The sequence below is a fragment of the Cibotium barometz genome, chromosome 25, assembly GCF_041138505.1.
Source record: "Cibotium barometz isolate CiBa-2024 chromosome 25, ASM4113850v1, whole genome shotgun sequence".
In the NCBI taxonomy this organism is placed as follows: Eukaryota; Viridiplantae; Streptophyta; class Polypodiopsida; order Cyatheales; family Cibotiaceae; genus Cibotium; species Cibotium barometz.
In genome coordinates, this window is record NC_141070.1 from 16204485 (window position 1) to 16224260 (window position 19776).

The 19776-nt window shown below is 39.0% G+C and overlaps 1 protein-coding gene across 1 annotated transcript; it reads left to right on the forward strand.

Moving 5' to 3' along the window:
- Positions 1–413: 413 nt before the first annotated feature.
- Positions 414–5988, forward strand: LOC147624304 (fructose-bisphosphate aldolase, cytoplasmic isozyme-like). Its single transcript, XM_086819284.1, has 13 exons — positions 414–572; positions 836–1076; positions 1189–1273; positions 1595–1788; positions 2113–2242; positions 3976–4034; positions 4298–4366; positions 4575–4621; positions 4784–4870; positions 4952–5016; positions 5143–5226; positions 5316–5381; positions 5797–5988. The coding sequence occupies exons 1-13, from the start codon at positions 524–526 to the stop codon at positions 5878–5880; spliced, it is 1260 nt and encodes a 419-aa protein (XP_086675410.1). The 5' UTR covers positions 414–523; the 3' UTR covers positions 5881–5988.
- Positions 5989–19776: the final 13788 nt, after the last annotated feature.

Consider the following 19776-nt stretch of genomic DNA (forward strand, 5'->3'; position numbering starts at 1 on the left):
GCACCTACCTAAAGATAACCACATGGTTCCACACTTCTTGTGGTCATGTAGAGGCGCCTATAGTTGCAAGGTGGCCACCAGTGTGCAAACTTGTGGACACGCAAAAGCCTACATCCATGGGCAGCCTAGCCTAAACAAGCTGGGACAAAACTAGCACCTTCTTTCCTTTACTTTCCATATGGCCTCTTGCCATTTGATGAATACTCAGTGAATTAGCTGTTGCCTATGGACAGCCTGTCCACGCTAGGATCCACGTCAGTCTTGGGCGGCCGAACGTTTGTGAAATTGTGAGCCCACAGACGAAAAGGTTGTGTCCACGTGTGTATGTGTATTTTGCTTGCGTAGCAAAACATGGGGTGGCTATGAGACGAAGGGTGAGAGGCACACATTATCCAATCTCGATTTCATAAGCCCATTATTCGAACTGCACAACAACAATAATAATTGTTTTCTTTTTTTTTTGGAAAAACGAAGTGGCGGTTCATCAATTTCACGTTCTTTTCCATCACTAGTTCCGGTTGCAATGGCCATGGCAACAAGCTTCTCACAGCTGGGATTAACTTCCCCTGCAGGTATCTATAATATGCTTAATCCTTGTTAATGCAAGCAAAAAAAAGGATCCTAATCACATGGTAATCTTGGCTAGTGTCTCTTCTGTGAGCTGATTACAAGATTAGTGTGTGTTAATCATGTAGTCTCTTATCTAATTACACCAAACACGTAGGTAGACAGTGGTGTTTTTAAATAAAAAGATGATTAATGATTGGATTAGGGAAGCTTATTGTGGGTATAGAAACACACAACAGTGTGACAAACTGTGCTGATATGTATGTAGCTAAGCAAGAGGGGGTGCACGTCAGGCCCCTTGCCAAGCAGATGTGGGGGACCTCACTGTACTATAAGAGAGGGTTGAGCTATCAAACAATCTTAAATTACAGCCAGAGAGTGATGATGACCTCGGATTTCGAGAGAACCAACCCTTACGTGGAGGAGCTCAAGAAAACCGCCGCTTACATCGCACAGCCAGGGAAGGGGATCCTCGCCTCTGATGAGAGCAATGCCACCACTGGGAAGAGGTAATTATATCAATTTTCTCACAATTTTAAGAATCTAGTCCATTTCTTGCGAAGCCCAATCATAATTTACTCACAGGAAAACAAGGGTAAGAAAGATCTTAATTCAATGCAGGTTGGCAACTGTGGGGATAGAGAATACTGAAGCAAACAGGCAAGCGTGGCGAGAGCTTTTGTACTCCGCTCCCGGTCTGGGCAATGTAAGATATCATTGGCATCTTAAGAAGTGTGGTGTGGGGTTATGACAGGGAAGGGGCTCCCCACAGACATAATTGCATGCACACATATGTATGTATGTATGCATGCATGCATTGGTGCGCTCTCGATATATATATATATATATATATATATATTGTTGACTCAAATTAATCAATTTATATTTCTAATTTTATTGTACCGAAGTTGCTAGTTAATATGTGGTGCTAGAGCTTGTTGGCTAAAATTAGTCAGTATGTATTAACCTGAATATAGTTTTATTAACCAAAGTTGCTGATTACTACGTGGTTAATTCGATTGGGCAGTATATTAGTGGTGCCATTATGTTTGATGAGACATTATTTCAATCCTCTCGCTCCGGGGAGCCATTTGTGGGTGTTTTGAAGAAGCAAGGGATAGTGCCTGGTATCAAGGTGGACACAGGCCTCCAACCCATTGATGGCACTGATGGTGAAACTTCAACACAAGGTCTCGATGGCCTTGCAGATCGGTGCAAAAGGTCAATTTAACCACTTGTTAACCCCGTCTTATTACCCTCTTTAAAATTTGATCTCTTCTACATGCCCATGTAGAAGGCATAGTGATGCATGGGAGAAAGGCCTTGGTGATCATCAAAGTTTGTTTTTGCATTTAAGAAAATGCCTTTAAAAATATGCAAGCAAAATGCATATTTGTCAAAATTCTAGGCCTTAAATTTCCCCATCATTTGTCAAAATTCTAGGCCTTAAATTTCCCCATCAAACTAGTTGCATTGCTTTGTCGCCACCTTTGGATGTTTTGTGAGAATGATGTGTACTTAAATAATGATGATGATGTCGCACAGATACTATCAACAAGGAGCTCGCTTTGCAAAATGGAGAGCAGTATTGAAGGTGGACTCTGATAAATGCCCATCATCCACTGCCATACTCGAGAATGCTCATGGATTGGCTCGCTATGCTCAAATTGCCCAAGTAAGTCCATCTTAAGAAACAATCTTCTTTTATCCCATGTTTGAGCATGTGTTGTAACTAAACTTCTGAACTTTAGTGAGTACTAGGTCACCCAAGAGTCTTTAATGGAGAGGTAAGGTTAGACCTTAGGATAGGTTAAACCTAAGCTCTAACCTTAGAGCTCTCTCTTCCTCGCCCCCCTAGCTCTCTCTCTCTCTCTCTCTCTCTCTCTCTCTCTCTCTCTCATGGCACCCTCTCAACACCCTCTCTCTCCATTAACCTAGCCTCTCTATACGTCTCCTTCAACCCCATGATGGTCTTGGGTCTTGGGAAAATAAATCCCAGTCATCAAATGCGCCAAGCTTTGTTTTTAAAGGATGCACCATAGGATATTGACACATCAGGTGAGAATTTTACTCAAATGATAGCAAATGAGTTGATGACATTGCCTAGCCTAGCATTCTCTCCCTTGCTATGCTAACAAGAAAGCTCCTCTCCCCACATCAATCTCCCAAGAAAACTCTACACACGAGCTCCTCTGCCTATATTGATTTGCCCAGACACAAAGCATCTACATACGGTCTCCAATACATAATTTTTTTCCTTCAAGGGTTGTAGCAACCAATTGCAGGTAATAAAAAAGCCTCGTCATGCCAAGGCTAATGGGGAGCAAGAGGGGCAAGCGATAAAGGAGATATCTCACATAGTATTAGAGGACAAAGTGGTAGACACAACAGAGAAAAGAAAGAAAGAAAGAAAAATGAAGTGTGGGGATAATTTCGATTAGAGAGCTTTGGGTTACCGTCGTAAAGAATATAGCTTAGTACCTCTATTTTTATCTGTAAGTCAAAGCATAACAAAGAGCAATCATAAAGGAAAAATGAAATCTTTCCATGAAATTTTTCAATAGGATTTTCTCAACACCTAGATGCTTATGTTAATGAATTCCTCTTCTTAGATTTTGTGTGCAAAAAATTTGAGACTAATTTGTGATTGGGCACACATGAGGACCGATGGGAGAGAGTCAAATGGATGGAGTCGAGCTAGTCAATGGTCATAGAATAATCCAAAACTAGAGAATTTTTTGACTTTTGGAGCAAAGTCATGTTAATAATTGCATTCTGGTTTACTTATAATAGATAATGGATTTGCGTCAAATTTGAACTTGCGTTCCAACTTTCAAGAGGGCAACAGTGCCGCCTTGTCACCGAGCTATTCTCGCTGCCCCATTGCCCATCTAGAGAGTCTCTCACCCATCTTTGCATGATGTGAAAAGCTCTTGAGTTCTCTATCCCTCCCTCTCCCCCCAAACCTATGCTAAAGCTCTTTCTTCCTCCTCTCCTGAATGTGCCATGTGTAATTCTTCCACTCCCGGACTTGGGAATGGTGAAAATGAAGAATAGATATAGATAGGCACTTGTCATCATCATGCAGGTATGCTATTATTTAAACATCACAAGTAGGTGAGCCGCACGTTGTTGGCGGCCAAGTCATATAACAAAAAATCTTTCTCGAGCATGAAAATTTATATTTTCATTTCAAAATTTAAAAACTCCTTTCTCCTTGGCCCCTTTTCTCCCTCTCGTTTTGACCACGTGGAGAGGAAGTAAGAGTAGATTACAAGGACACTTTTTTCTCTAGGCATGACTGTGTGTTCATTGTTATTGTCTTATCACTTAAGCTCTATTGCACTTACATTTTTTCATCTCTTAATCTCTGATTAGCTGCTGTCAATAATTGTTATGGAAAATCAGGCCAATGGGTTGGTTCCGATTGTAGAACCTGAAGTGACACTGGGTCCAGGTGACTACACGTAAGCATTTTAGTTGTGTACCATTGTTTCTTATGGTCATTTCATTCCAAATTCTTTGTAAATTTCTAAGTTTAGCCACATAAGGGTTTTATTTTACTAAGGTTGAGTTTGGGATAGCTTCTAAACCAACTCTGTAAATACACAAAGGCTAGGTTTGGGTTAACCTCTATTCCCATTTGTTTTTTTTTTCCTAAGTTTCTCCAAGAAGTTTGGTTTAACTTTTGATTTTACTAAGGTTTGATTCGTTGTTGTGATTAATATAGCATTGAGAGAACTGCTTACATTTCTGAGAAGGTCAATTCACACGTCTTCAGGCTTTTGAATGAATACAAGTAGGCCAATCTACTCTTTGATTCATTAAAAAGGTGTCAATTTATTCCCATCAAGTTATAATAACATGTGTTCACAATATTTGAAAGTTGTTGCCCACAAAAAAAAAAAATGTAAATTTGGGCTAATTTTGCCATCAATTTTTCCTTTTCTTTTCTTTTCAAGAATGTGTAATATTATGTATTGTAATATTGTTTGGTTTACAAACAGTATCATTTTGGAAGGGATTCTATTAAAGCCCAATATGATTTTACCTGGTGAGTCACACAATAGGTTAATAATTAAACACAAACAAGATTTCTTGTAGATTTTCAATTTCAACAATATATTGATTGGAGTGCATAATATTAATTAAAGAAGATGTTTTTAGCTAACCAAATGAAGTAAAATGGGACTTTTTTTTTTGCAAAAATAAACAGGACTTGATGTGCCAACGCCACCGCCGGAGGAGGTTGCTAAGTACACAGTCAGAACTATGCTCCGATCTATTCCAGCAGCTGTACCTGGTTAGTATTTTATTATAGTGCTAAGCTAAGGTCATTAATTTTTGGATACCAATTAAGCACGTTAATCACATCACTTTGCAGGCATTCACTTCCTATCTGGAGGTATGAGCGAGGAGGAGGCAACGTTGAATCTCCAAGCGCTTCAAGTAAACAATTGTACTTAACCAACTTCAATGGAGTTTTCGGTATTAATTATACGGTGCTTTGAGAAATGGTAGTCTCTCTTGTGCTTAATCTCCACTAATTAATCTGACTTTGTCTGTTTAACAAAGGCATATGGACCAACTCCTTGGTCATTAACCTTCTCTTATGGCCGGGCTCTACAGTCTAGCACATTGAAAATTTGGTCCGGAAAGGTACTGCAAAAAATTATAGCTTGTTCTTTGCAAATTTGTTCAGTCAAGAGGTTAATAATATGTTTTTGTACCTAATTAATTGTACTTAGGAGGAATCATGGAAAGCTGCACAAGAAAGGCTTGTGGCCCTTGCCAAAGCCAACTCAGAAGCTCAGGTACTTTGCATTAATTTTTACATTTTTTACTTTTTGGGTTCCATTTTATGCACATAATTAATCATCAAAGGTATTTTTTAAGGGAATTAATTCTGCAGGAATTGTTTGGCCTCTTTTGATTTTCTTATCAAATCACCTATTTGATGTATAATATCATCTTGCTTGCACTTATATATGTTGGAGAATTTATTTCTTAAAAAAAACCATTTATTGTTGTATCCTTTTTATGTTTCAATAGATGCATCTACTCTCTTTTAAAAATTTTGCATGGAATCAAATGCTTTTGATTTTTTTTAAAATTTTTTTAATTTTTTGCATTGTTTTGCCTTGAATGTCTTCTTAAATCATTCATTTGGTCTAGTTTACATTATTTTCTAACAAATAATTTTCTAATAATTTTTCTTTTCTTTTCCAGCTTGGGAAATACAAAGGTCCCCACCCATCCCCCGGAGGGACTCGCATTCTCCAAGCTTTGCGTTTGGGTGGAGCTGGAAAATGAGCGCTAAAGATATTTCCAATACGTGTAACATACAAGGCTAATAAATTAATGTACCAAATCCTTTGTTCCAAAGAATGCATTCTTTAATCACCACCATTCACTTTGTCACTGAATCGTCCATTCTTCAATCTCGACCATTCAATTTGCTAATGAAACTGAGCTCCATAAGATCCCACATAACTAAACCTCTCTTTACTCTAAATTCAAAAAAAATTTGTGATTGTTATGCTCATGTGCATGTGTGCTTTTTCATGCCGCCATCAACAACTAGCAAGTTTTGAACCTAGCACCTCATGCATGGGACTTCAACACCTTACCACTAGGCTGTGTCTCCAGTGACTACTCTATATTCAATTTTATCTCTTTTTGTTTTGGCTACATCTACCCAAAAGGCTAGACATCTATCCAACAGGCTAGACATTATGTGCACCCAGTTGTAGCTAGCAAGGGTCAAGCCCGTGACCACTCATTAGGGAAATTTTGGACTCAACTTTGGGCCCTCTAAGAAGTGCCAACTAAGCTTAGAGAGAGAATCCAAAAAGCCTAAAAAATAAGGTGAAATTGATTTTGGCGTATTTTCTCTTGGCATTTTCTTGAGATATAGAAGATATATTTCTATTCTTAAATGTACATAAAAATGATAGAATATTGCCAGTTCTCAAAGTCTTCAATCTGTTCATGTACTATATGTACTACGTGAACAATGAATTAGTCAATTCTCCAAGTTTAATGGTTTATATCTCAAAATCTCTATGTACAAGCCGAAATAGAATATTTCTTGAAATTTGAACCAAGGATCATCCAAAAATAGTTCGAGTATCCTCCCTGCTGCAAGAAATTTCACCTCAAATTTCAAAGGTTTTCGACTTCTCTCCCTACAAGAAACTTTACCTCAAATTTCAAAGTTATTACATATCAAAATTTGCAGGTATTGGTACCTTTAAAATCAAGGTTTTTCTTGCAAATTAGTCGGACTCTTTACTTTTTTTACTATTTTGGCACCTTTCTCTTTCCATTCAGATTTTTCTACTAATCAAGAGCAAGGAGGAACACAGAGAGAATCAAGAGGATGGCAGAGGGATCAAGAGCAAGGAGAAATACAGAGAAAAGAGAGATTTACAACCTGCACATCGAGCTTGAACATGAATATGAAGCTCTAAGTAAGAGAAATAAACCTAATACTTTGTGTATTGCTTCTAAAGAAATGTTGAGGATGCAAGGGAAGAAAAACATAGATTTATGGATTGATGAGAGGTTATATCCAAAAGACCCTTTTACAAACTCCACACTCCCATTTAAGAATACGACATGTGTGCTTAACTTTGTTGGAGATGGCTATAATGGGCTCCTAGGATATACACATCATTTGGAAGCAACAAGCAATGTTCTTAAATTAGAAAGAGATTTGTTTGAGAAGGAGAACATTCATTTGAAACCATGGAGCATTGTGTGTGCAGAAGTTATTAAGCAATAAGGAAACCATTTCAGGGCTTGAAAAACAAATGTCTGAATTAAGACATAAGCAGACCTCATTAGGTCTCCATAAACGACAAAAAAAACTAAGGGATGTTGAGCAAATGAAGCTAGGAGATGGTGGCATCAAGAAGAGAATACATGCAATCAAGTAAGCTCCTTTCTATTAACTGGTTTATTGTTTCTATTGTGATATTTTATGAATAGCAATCATTATTGCATATGTTCATGTATATCAATTTCTGCATTTCAATATGATATCATATCATTATTGCACCCTGATAAAGAATCAACGACAGAATCTTCTGGCACACATTTAAGTCTTCTTTTAGATCGCTAGTATGCAGAAGCACTGATGAACGAGAAGAAATATAAGAAGGTCTCAGAAAAGCAAATAGACGACTTTTTCAAAGATAATCAACTCAATCCACAGGACATCCAGGCAATACTTGATGAGGCTAGTATATCACACACAGGGTACTTAGCCATTTATAAGACTTTGCAGGAAAAGATGAAGGATTCTAGTATGAAAGGTTCATTATTGCCAAGTCCTTCTTCGGGAAAAAAAAAGTGTAAACAAGTAAACGAAGAGGTACTGCAAGCACTAGGAACCCCAAAAACGTAAACAAGTAAACGAAGAGGTACTGCAAGCACTAAGAATCCCATTTCATATTGAAGACACCTATGCTGCACCAACAGGAGATGTGGTCTACAATAGATACAATAATACGACTTGGAGGCCTTACAAATCATATGCTGTTCAGTTGTTTGAAGTTACTCTTGAAGAATGTGATGGTATCCTCAAATTTGTGCTAAAGCTTGATAAGTGTCAAATTGTGAAAAGGAGAGAAAGTTAGAAAGGGTTACCATCACACTGATGAACAGGGCACTTGATACATCTATTCTAAAATATGATCCTAGATGGTTTAGTGTTCAATCTGAAAACAATATAGTGTCATTGGGATCGTTTGAGATAAAATTTATTAGACTCGGATATGTTTGTGAAAAAAGAATTACAAATAAAAAACACTAATAGGTGTTGCATTCCTATGTTTCTTATGTATTGCAGGTAGAATCAAAGAATTTTGATGTTCTGCATTGGGTCTTTCATAAGACATCGATACCCGAGATCATCAGCAAGAGCAAAGAAATGGTAAAATCTTGGATGCGGAAGGCATGGGACAATATAAGGTGGAGTGGCATATGGCAGGTGATCTTAAAACTCTGAAATGTATGCACAATGTGTCAAAGGGTACCAATTCAAAAAGTCCCTGCTTATATTGCATGTGCAGTGTACAAAGGTGTTTGATAAGAGGTATTGAAAGAAAGCACCGGATAAGCACTTGAAAGACCCAAACTTCAAGCCAATTCTCAATATTCCATTGTCAAGTGTCCACATTTGTACAATGCATGCTCTTTGCAAAATCATTGAAAAACTCTTGTTTTTATACATATGTTTTGCATGGACTCTACAGCCCAATACAGCAAAGGTTACATCCATCAAAGCACTAGAGAAAGTTCTATCAGACATTGGTTTGCATGGTGGACATGCAAAAATTGAACAAGATGAAAAAAGGTCTAAGGATGGGAAGAATGTACCTAAGAAACCTTCCATTGGGGGTGTTAAGGCAAGAAGGTTTCTATTTAAACCAACACCAGAAGGTTGTAGAAGAAGACGATCAGTGCAGATCATAAAATACAATAGATGGAAGTGCGTTCACAATGCAGTAGTAGACCATGCAGACAATGGTCAAGCACGAACACGGAAAGCCAAGGTGTGGAAATCTCTAGACACTATGTTTAAGTTCTGTGACAAGAAAGTGTGGATGAAGGAGGACCATGAGATATTTCAAACAGTGCTAGATGAGTTCAAGAGATCAATGATTGATGCATGGACGGATCAACACATCACCCATATGGTATTAGATTGATTATGCATTGAACTAGTTTTTATACTATATATTAAAAAATATACTAATTAATGTATTCTTTTATTCTCTTGAAGCATATTATATATCATCATACCCCTTGGTTTGCAAAGAAGTATGGTAGTTTATCAATATGGTCAACCCAAGGAATGGAGAAAACACATTATCAAGCACGCTCTGGGTATTTCAATCATACAAGACATGGTGGAGGAGCAGAAAAAGCTAACAATTTAGAGGAATTACATCAGTGGACATATAGGAAGCTTGTACACAAAGCCAAAAAGAAGCAGCAGTTCAAAGCATCCCAAAGTAATCAAGCAGTAAAACTTGTGAATAAAGAAAGAAAACAAGATATATGGAGGAGATCTAATGCAAGTATTAAGCATGCAGAATGGCGAGTAACAAAACAAAGAAATGGGAAGATTTGGATACCCATAGATCCATGATTAACATTTCAAATTCAGAAATGATCATATGCAAAACTATCATGACATTACACGAGAGAGAATATTATTACAAGAGATAGGAATATACTACTACTCCTTAACCTACTCAATAACATCCTCGGGTGCATGAAGCCTTGCCCTTTTTGAAGATGGCTCTGCAACATCCTGTAAAACTGGCAAACTGGAGGAACCCTCAGTTTTGTGAATCTCAGAAGCTCCCTTTTGCCATAATCACTTAGCATATTGGGATTCTTAATCCCACACGCCAATCCATAAGCAGTATAGGCTAAGTAATATTTACACCTTAGTGCATAGACTCTAGGGCCCTGCCCAAAGATTTGCAATACTAACTGCTTCTCCAAAAGCATGACTTTGTCTACATTCCACTTGACAGGATATACCCCAAGGTATTTGGATAATGTCTTGATTGCAAACAAAGGAAATTTTGCATTGTCTTTCGAGAATTTCTTGTGGAATATAATGTGGAAACTTCAATCGGTTTATGTACTTTCCTAGTGCTGAGTCCCCATTCCGAGTCCTCCCACGCGTTGGCCTGCTCCGTGAACCGAGAAACTCATCCTCAAACACAACCAGCTGCTACAAAACAATATTGTCGATGAGCCAACACAACAAATAGAATAAGCTACTCAGCACGATAAAAAGTAATTAACAAGTAAACACACCTTCTGATTTTCATCATTAACAAGTAAATCATTTGTCCATATATTGATTGTTGAGTTAGTATCTTGGACTGTCGATGAGGACGCCCCTTCCCTTCCCATGTGTGAAATATTAAGTCTTTGCTGAATAGCCTGAAATTTCCCTTCAGTGGAAAGGTTGGATTCATAGCTTTTTGCGTCCTTGTACATCATGGATAATGTGTTGGCAGTAGAATGGAACTCACTGTCCTTGACATTTGAATCCAATAAGAGATTCTTATCCAAATTTGGATCAACAAAATCTTCATCTTCCTCAAGATTCTATGCAATGATGGCTAGATAGTAGTCTTCCCTTGTGTCAAAAGAGAGCTTGAATAACTATAATTAACAAATATTCTTTGTTACCAATAGGAAATGTGGGGAGTAGTGGGGTTGGAATGTCGCCTGCTTCCTCTATCATAGAGGGCTGCTCGTCACCTTCAACCACTAAGGTGTGTTCTCTTCTGAGCGCATCAATATCCAACTGCTCACTTAAGTCCCTCTCTACAGCCAAGTTTATCTCCTCCGCAATCTCTTGAACTTCATCTTCTGCTCTTGGAGTTTCCTCTGGCTTCTCCTCAGTTTTTTCATTTGCAACTTCTTCATCCTCAAGCAGCACACGCATGTAGCAGATAAATCCATAGTGGTAAGCAACGAGACGACACTTACGATTGTGAATGGGGCACTTACTGTGTGTCTTCTTCTTATCATCTGGCACCTTTAAAACATCCCTGTTTAACTTTTGTCTCTCAGGGTTGTTGAAGGCACGATATCATTCACATGCACGTACTGGACGCCGTTAAACATGACTGTACCACTCAAAGTGGTTTGCTGAAATTGCTGCCCTTTCTCCTCAAGATACGAGAACGAGTAGAAACGATCATGTCTTCGATGGAGAAATTGAAATTAAACATGCGTGAGATTTCAGGATGGCGATGATGCTGTCGAACTTTATACAGAAAGTCGAACAACTTTTCATCTGGGGTTTCTTGAAGGCCAGCATCAGACTCAACCTCAATCCCGAAAGGTTCCATCTACAAGCCAGGAAATATGTCAGGATGACGAAAGTTCTGTGTAAGATAATAAAGGATTAGCCAAGATCAGTATAATACGATAAGCGTTGGAGAAATCTCACCGACATCTCTAGTCGCGTAGTGAGAAAATGAAACTGCAAGGAAAAATGTGCCAAAATCACTGCAACATGATACGTGTGGGGGAATTCCCAAGGAGCCCTCTCTTCACGTTATAGTGATTTGATGCAATATTTCAAAGGCAATGACGATTGTACGAAAAATCACTACAAGAACAACAGTAGGACAAATCACTATAACACGATATGGGTGGGAGAGTTCTCATCGACTCCCCTCTTCGCGCTACTCTTCACGCTGTAGTAATTTGATCAATTATTTGTAAGGAAAAAATTAATTTCTTAAAAATCTAAACAATGAAACCTTTGAAAAAGTAAAAAAAGAATGACAGTAGGACAAATCACTATAACGCGATATGCTTGAGAGAGTTCGCACACCAAGACCTCTTCTCGCGTTGTAGTGCTTTCAAGAAATTTATGCAAGCAAATTACCATTGTGGGCAAAATCACTACAACGCGATATGGGTACGTTAGTTCTCACCGAGATCCCTCTTCGCATTGTAGTGATTTGATGAAATATTTGGGAAAAATAAATTAAATTCTTAAAAATCTAAAAGCAGCAATCTTTGATGGAATATTTATAAAACAATTATACAACTTCGGCCAAATTGAAACACGGAAATATTTGAAAACATACCGCGAAATTCACTAGGAGAGCAAGAAGCAACCAACGAAGTTGACTGTAGGAGAGCAAGAAGCAAGGTGAAGGTGATGACTGCGAGAAAAATTGCACGAGAGCAAGAAGCAACGAATAATGAATGTTGGTCACCTTTATCCACGAAAAATAACGGTCTATACATGTGGCAGACATGCATGATGGCACACCACGTGCTCTGCGCACATATGATGACACATGTCAAAATTTGATTAATCGTAATCATCATGAGTACGGCCCCACGTCCTCTCCTTGGCACGTGTGGACATGCTCTTTCGCACATGTGGACATGCTCTTTCGCACGTGTGTCGTGCTTGTCCTCGGTAAATGTCAAGTGTCCTTGTCTTTTGCCGCCGTTTCGTTTTGCCTCCTTCAGCTACGTGTATTCCTCTGCCGTGCCTCATCTACGCCATCTTTGCGATTTATCAAGCAAGCGTCCATCACTTCAACATTTTCCCTGCGTAATTCTTTGGTAAGTTATCAAGCAATCACTCCTGGTCTTAAATGTTATATTCAATCATATATATCATGTTTTACCTACATTCATTAGATATTGGGTCAAGCAAAAGGCAATGTCTGACAAGTCACCACGATGCGAAGAATGAATTACGATTTTTTCTGATGTATCCATATCATGTTATAGTGTTTTGGACATATTTTCTTGTCCTATACATTGTTCTGTGTCGTGCATTTATCTATTACTTATTTCCATGACCTACTTTGTGAAATGAAATGCTATGTTCAAGAAATCACTACAGCACATTGAGAGTATGACGATTAGGTCTGATATGCCTCTATCGCAATGTACTGATTTGGACCTATTTTATCGTCATAGGTGTTGTTAGGTTATATTGGGTCAAACGAAAGGCAATGTCTTAAATGTTATATTCAATCATATATATCATGTTTTACCTACGTTCATTAGATATTGGGTCAAACGAAAGGCAATGTCTGACAAGTCACCACGACGCAAAGAATGAATTACGATTTTTTTTTATGTAGCCATATCGCGTTATAGTGTTTTGGACATACTTTCTTGTCCTATACATTGTTCTGTGTCGTGTATGTTATCTATTACTTATTTCCATGACCTACTTTGTGAAATGAAATGCTCTGTGCAAGAAATCACTCCAGCGCGTTGAGGGTATGACGATTAGGTCTGATATGCCTCATTTACTCAGGTTCAGATATGACCGTATGCTAGAGCCCGCCCTTCTTAGTGACAAGAGAATGAAGGGAATTTTGGAAATCCCGCCTTTGACGAAGAAAGTTAAGATCACAGAAGTGTGACGGAGGCTAGTCATTCACGTGACACAAGGCTCAACACACAAAGGATTGGTGACCAAGCCAGGATGCAAGAGCTCCAAGAATTGCAGTTAAAGAAATCGGCTATTCGGGAAATGCATAAGTCAAATGTGAGAGCTTTGAGTTATTTTGTCCCCTAATTTCACGTTAGACTTCCAATGTGAGGCACCACACAATTTTTCCCTTTCGATGTGCGGAGGAGATTGATGTTTTATCTATTGTTTTAAGGGAGATCAACGACAGAACTATCATAACAGTTCTAAGGTTTGCTACGTCCTTTTCATCATCGTGATTTTAAAGTGGGTTGCTTGTCCAAAGTAACTAATATAATGTAATCTTGTGCAGCTTAGTTATATCAAATCTCCCATTCGATGTTCAAAATCATGTATATATTGTAGATTCCCTTCTTTCCTTGGTCCTTACTGCACAACATACTTCATTGGTTGATGTATGTCCGTGGTTTAGTTCGATAAATTTCGATGTAGCTCAAATAATCCTAATGGCATACAATGAAGAGTAAGTGACATGCAATCTCATTTATAGTCTTAGTATTGTGACCTATATTTACTATATATTTTTAATGTTACTTCTGATACTCCTAATTGCATGTTGTAGTTCACACTGGAGTTTGATCCTTTATGATATGGAATCCAAGACTTGTTACTTGGCCAATTCAAGTGAAGAATTCCATGGCACCGTGAGACAATAAGTCCATACATTCAGTATTTATATATCGTAAAACGAGTTGGAGAGAGAGAGAGAGAGAGAGAGAGAGAGAGAGAGAGAGAAAGAGAAGTAGTTAGAAAACTTTCAGTATTGACAATAGTATTGTTTTGTGCAGATCGGTTAAAAAGCTAATTTCTCTCAAGGCCATAGTTCAAGACACACTACTAGAACACACAAGGACTGTGAGATCGAATCCCACTCCATAGACCAAACTATAAGTAAATGTTTTTACATTATGTTTATGTAATGTGTTTCATTTCTATACTTATGTTTCTCTTGTATTCATCTGTATAGATATATATCCTTCAAACTTGGTTGACCTGGCAGCCTATAGATAGTATTGTGGAAATCTTCGATGTTTTTCATGCATCTATTGGTGAGCAGCTATACAAAGAAACATCCAGCAGTCTTTGGCAGAGAGAGGAGTTTTCTTTTATAATGAATTTTACACGGCACCTCATAGTGTTACAGGTTATGGATCTTTGAAAGCATTACCACTGCCTTCATTCTCGATAGTCCAGAATGGCCCATACCAATAGCAAAAACAAGTGAGTGCTTTAGATTAAAGATATACCAAGACGTGCAAAGGTGTATAAGACCAAATGTAGCAAATCGTCACGTGAAAATCGTTGTCTTTATGCCATTGCATGTTTTTGTCGACTTCTTTTATGACGAGGAGGTCAAAAAAATATTATCAATGTTTATCTGTAAATCAGAGAAATGTTTGGATTTCTTAGGTTAAAATTGGGATGTGAAAGAATTAAATAGGGTTACCTGCAAAATCCATAGGAAATCTATTGTCTGTAAATATATGATTGGATCCCAGAATTTTATTTTGGCCTTTCATTATATGAGATGGCATTATGTCAATGCAAAACTTGTAGCAATTGATCAGGACTTGGAGGATGACATTGAAAATCCATTGATGTTATTAGAGGTATGGTTTGAACATGAGCTCTTGACAGTACTCCAATATAAGGTTAAAAATCTCACTTCGTCAAGTGAGAACAGACTTGGCAAATGAGGATGACCTACAAGTGCCTGATGATTATGTGTTCAATTGCAATGGCCGTAAGGTTTGTTATTCAATCTAACCTCAAAAAAGTATTCATTCCAAAACTACGCCATAATCATTATTACTTATATACATTACTTTGATTTTTGGAAATAGGTACCAAGGAGAAAAGAAAGGACCATTCAATGTAAAGACATTACAAGGAAGAAAGTTTTCATGGTGCAAACGACCATCACATAGAGATAAATGTATTTTTGATAGCATATAGTTACATTAATCATGACAACATTTTGTATTTCTTAGAGAAATAGAAACTAAGACAAATATTCTACATTTTCTTATTGGATGTTTAAAACATTGATAGCATGTTCTCATTTTTTCCTACAAAGCGTGCTATTGTGTGTGGGATGATTCTTGTTGTTGGGGGCGGTGAGGCTTGTCGTTGAGGGGGTGCTTGCTCTTCGGGACGCTCTTGGGTTGGTTGCTCTTCGGGACGCTCTTGGGTTGGTTGCTCTTTGGGACGCTCTTGGGGTAGTTGCTCTTCCGGACGCTCTTGGGGTGGTTGCTCTTCTGGAACTGAAGCTTGCTATCGTTGTTGCAAGGTTGAAGCTTGCTATCGTTGCGAGGTTGAAGCTTCCAAATTGACATCTTCAGATTCATCAGATTCTGGAAGGTGACCATCCCTTCCATCCTCATTGTTAGGTTTTCCTCTCTCTCTACCACCATTGTGCTTTCCTCTCCATAGACCATCATGGCATTCATCAACCACCATCTCTCTCACATGGTATGTCCTTGGGGTTTCTAGTATTCTCAAAGCGAGCCTCTCGTACCACTGCAATTTCTCTCTTTGAGGCACTCTCCTCTCCATTACACCCATCATCGGCACCCTCACCACCCCCTTTCATTTCCCCACCACCATAGGGCTGGAGGTCTTTTCTCATCAGGGAAAGCATTCACCTCAATTTTTGAGAGTGTCACCATGCCAAGGTTATTTGGCCAACCAGTATGTCATGCACCTTCACTTAATCCATGTTCTCTGGCTTCTATTCCATTGGTTCTAGAGTGTTATCACATTGGGGACACTCTTGTTGAGGCATCATGGTGTCTTCAGGTATCACACTATCTCATTAGTGGGATTGTTACCCTGTATGCCACACATGCTTTGAGCAGAGGGATCTGAGGTGGCCCATGTAGACGTGCTTGAGACATTATTAGAGCATGAGGCAGAGATCTCCTAGTTGAGAGGGCATGCGTTTGACCTCTCCACTACTCTCACCATGGATGAGACTGTGGTGGCAGCTTGAGGCAGAGAGAGGATGCCTTCTAGTGACTGATCTCAAGGAAAAGCATGAGGACATGGGTACTATACTACAAGAGCGGGAGATAGAGTTAGCTAGGATTCGCACCCAACATGAGATAGAGATTCATGACATGTAGAGGACAAGGTGGTAGCTTTAAGAGCCCAAGATACAGCCAAGGAAGAGGATGATCTTACAGAGATGCACCGCTTGTCCACTCATCATTCCATAGGCCAAATTAATGCTTCCACTACTAGCTCAATAGTGGTGGGGGGCAAGGGAGTATCTAAGCAAAGCGGCACAACTTATTAGGATTTTCAGTTTTTGAGTTCTTTTCTGACTGTATGCCTTACTGAGGGCTTGTAATTGCTCTCTGAAGCATGATTTTGCTAGCTTCATTTCTATGTATTGTTGGCCATGTGAGGCCCATATTTCAACATTTACTTTTTTGGGCAGTGTTTGTTATATTGTTCTTGTGCTTTCCTAGGATCATGGATGTCGAGAGGTTCTTTCTTCTTCATCACCATCGACTCCCCTCCCTACTAGGTTATCCTCTCCATGCATTCATCTCAATGAATGGTGTAGTGGTGGGGGCCTATGGATAATAATTCCACCGAGCTCCTCTATCTGTTTGTCATTGCCTAGATCCATTGTGTTCAAAATCGCCGCCAAGATATGGCATGCACCACCACTCCTCGGTGCATGGCCACCTTAGCCTATGCATATATCATCGTGATATCTTTACTTTAATCTTTCCCAAGGTGAGCCATATATCAGTTTGATTGTTGATCCTCTTAGATCTTCTTCCCCCTTCTCAATGTTGGAGATACAATTCTCCCCCTTTATGTGATGATGATAGTGATGTACACTTCGAGGTCACCAAAAGGAGAGAGCTACTAGAAGTTGTTGGTGTGTGAGCAGCAAGGAGTATTATGCTATTATAAGAAGAAGTGAGTAGTCATGTGGTGGAGGAATACAATTATAGTCTAGGTGCACATGTGTCTATGTTGTGTCTTGCTCTCTCATGTGTGTTTCATATAGTTAAGGGAGAAGGTAAGTGGTGTGAGTGTGTGGGGTAATCGCGCCGGGGGGGGGGGGGGGGGGGTAATCGGGCATAGGGGATTCTTGTGTATCTAGGATAAGGAGAGAAGCTAGAGCAGAAGGCTCAACAATTCCAAGACCTATGTGAACTACAAATCATCCTTGATGGGTATACTTCCCAGAACATAACCCATTAAGTTCTCTCATTCTCTTCCTTTGGTGTAGAGTGAGTGTAGGTGTAGAGTGAGCAGTCCCAATAGTTCATCTACAATATTAGCACCATATTAAGGTAGAAAAATAGATGACTCCTCTCCCCTAATACCTTAAGGATCGTGGAAGAATTGTTCTTAATAAGCCGATTTTGAGTAGAGCTGAAGGAATGCCACCCTTGTGTGTTTCTTCCTTCCTGCATCCACACATTGGGGCCACTTAGGTGAAGCATAGCTCTGTCTCCATGGGAAGCTCACCTTATCACAAACACACTTCCTTACTCAAACTCACTATATCATGAATCAAGAGGTTGATTAGAGTGAGGATGAGCAAGAGTAAGGCAACTTACATTGCTAAGAAATTATTGGGTCCTTTTATTAGGAGAGAAATTGGTATATATACAAGTCCATATGTGTTCACACTCACTTGAATTATATTCACCATTCATTGGGAATCTCTATACAATCTTATTTCCACATGCTCTTGAAGCAAGAATTACAAAAGCAACACCTTTACCATCATGGGCACCCCCAATGCCATAATGTGTCTCCTTGTTACTCTTGGTATTGGTATGTTCACCTTTACCAATTGGTGCCAACAACAACAATGTCAACAAATGTGGTAACATTATCCTCACCAAAGCCACTATTACTTGAGATCTTCCCCTTCTTTGATCTTCTTGGCCCTACTCCTTTAGCTCTTGGTCAATTATTTCTTTACAACAACCTCCTCTTTTAGGATCAAGATTCATGATTCCTTAGGGATCTAGGATTCATGGAGGTTGATGACTTTGCTACTCATTTGTAGCTATCCAACTCCTTGCTTTCATCCAAGTGATTGAATTTTAAAGGAATTGACTAGTTATTAGGTTTTAATCATGTGCAAGGATAGTTATGGATGCTTTCACAGGGTAAACCTTGTACATTTGGTCGATTCCATAGGTGGAGGTTTGGAGGAAATATTGGCTAGCATCCTCTTGATGGGTCATTTTGGTAACCCGATGAGGTTTGTGGTAGTAAAAGCACTACCATTGGGTGTTTTCTAGCCCGTGACGTTGGGGTCTAGCTTGGTATTTTAGGTAGACATTATCATTCTCCCATGATATATTGACTATGTAGGAGGAATTTAGACTCTGTGTTGGCTCTATGTAAGTGTAATCCTATTCTACCTCCTCTCCTTTTGGGATCTCATCAATGGTTAAATTCATCAGGGTCGCTGGCATAGTTAGGGGTTAAGGTTGGTGGTAAGGTTTTAAGGGCATGTTGGCTAGCATCTTCGAAAATGGGACACTTGGTAGCCTAGTGAGGTTTGTGGGCAATGAAAGTACATTGGTTATCTTCTAGCCAACAAGCTAATGTCTTTCCACCTGGGTTAGATTCTAGCTTGGTATATAGGGTAGACATAATCATTTCCATGATGTAATGGCTCAACACTTATGCAAGAGGACTCTCGAGATTTTTTAGCTATGTGTAAATCTACGCATATTCTATCTCTTCTCCTTTTGGGATCTCATCAATGGTCAACTATGATTCATCGCGAGATGAGATCACTTGTAGGTTTTTTGGTCTCTTATAGAGCTAGGGGATAATTGATTCATCATCCACGATCACTTTCAAGACTTGTAGATCTAGGAATTGAGGTGGTATAACAAGGGGTTGAGGCTTTTTGGTCTCTTCTAGAGCTAGGGGCTAACTGATTCATCATCACTTGCAAGACTTGTGGATCTAGGTGGTATAACAAGGGGTGGTAAGGGTAATTCAAGTAGAGTCACTTGTAGAGCTAGGGGTGGTAAGGGTAATTCAAGTAGAGTCACTTGTAGAGCTAGGGGTTAAGTGATTCATCATGATCACTTACAAGACTTGTAAAGCTAGGGGTTGAGGTGGTACTTCAAGTACCCTAAAGATCCCTCAGTGGAGCACAATTTACCTCTGATTGTGTACATGTCCTTTTGTTA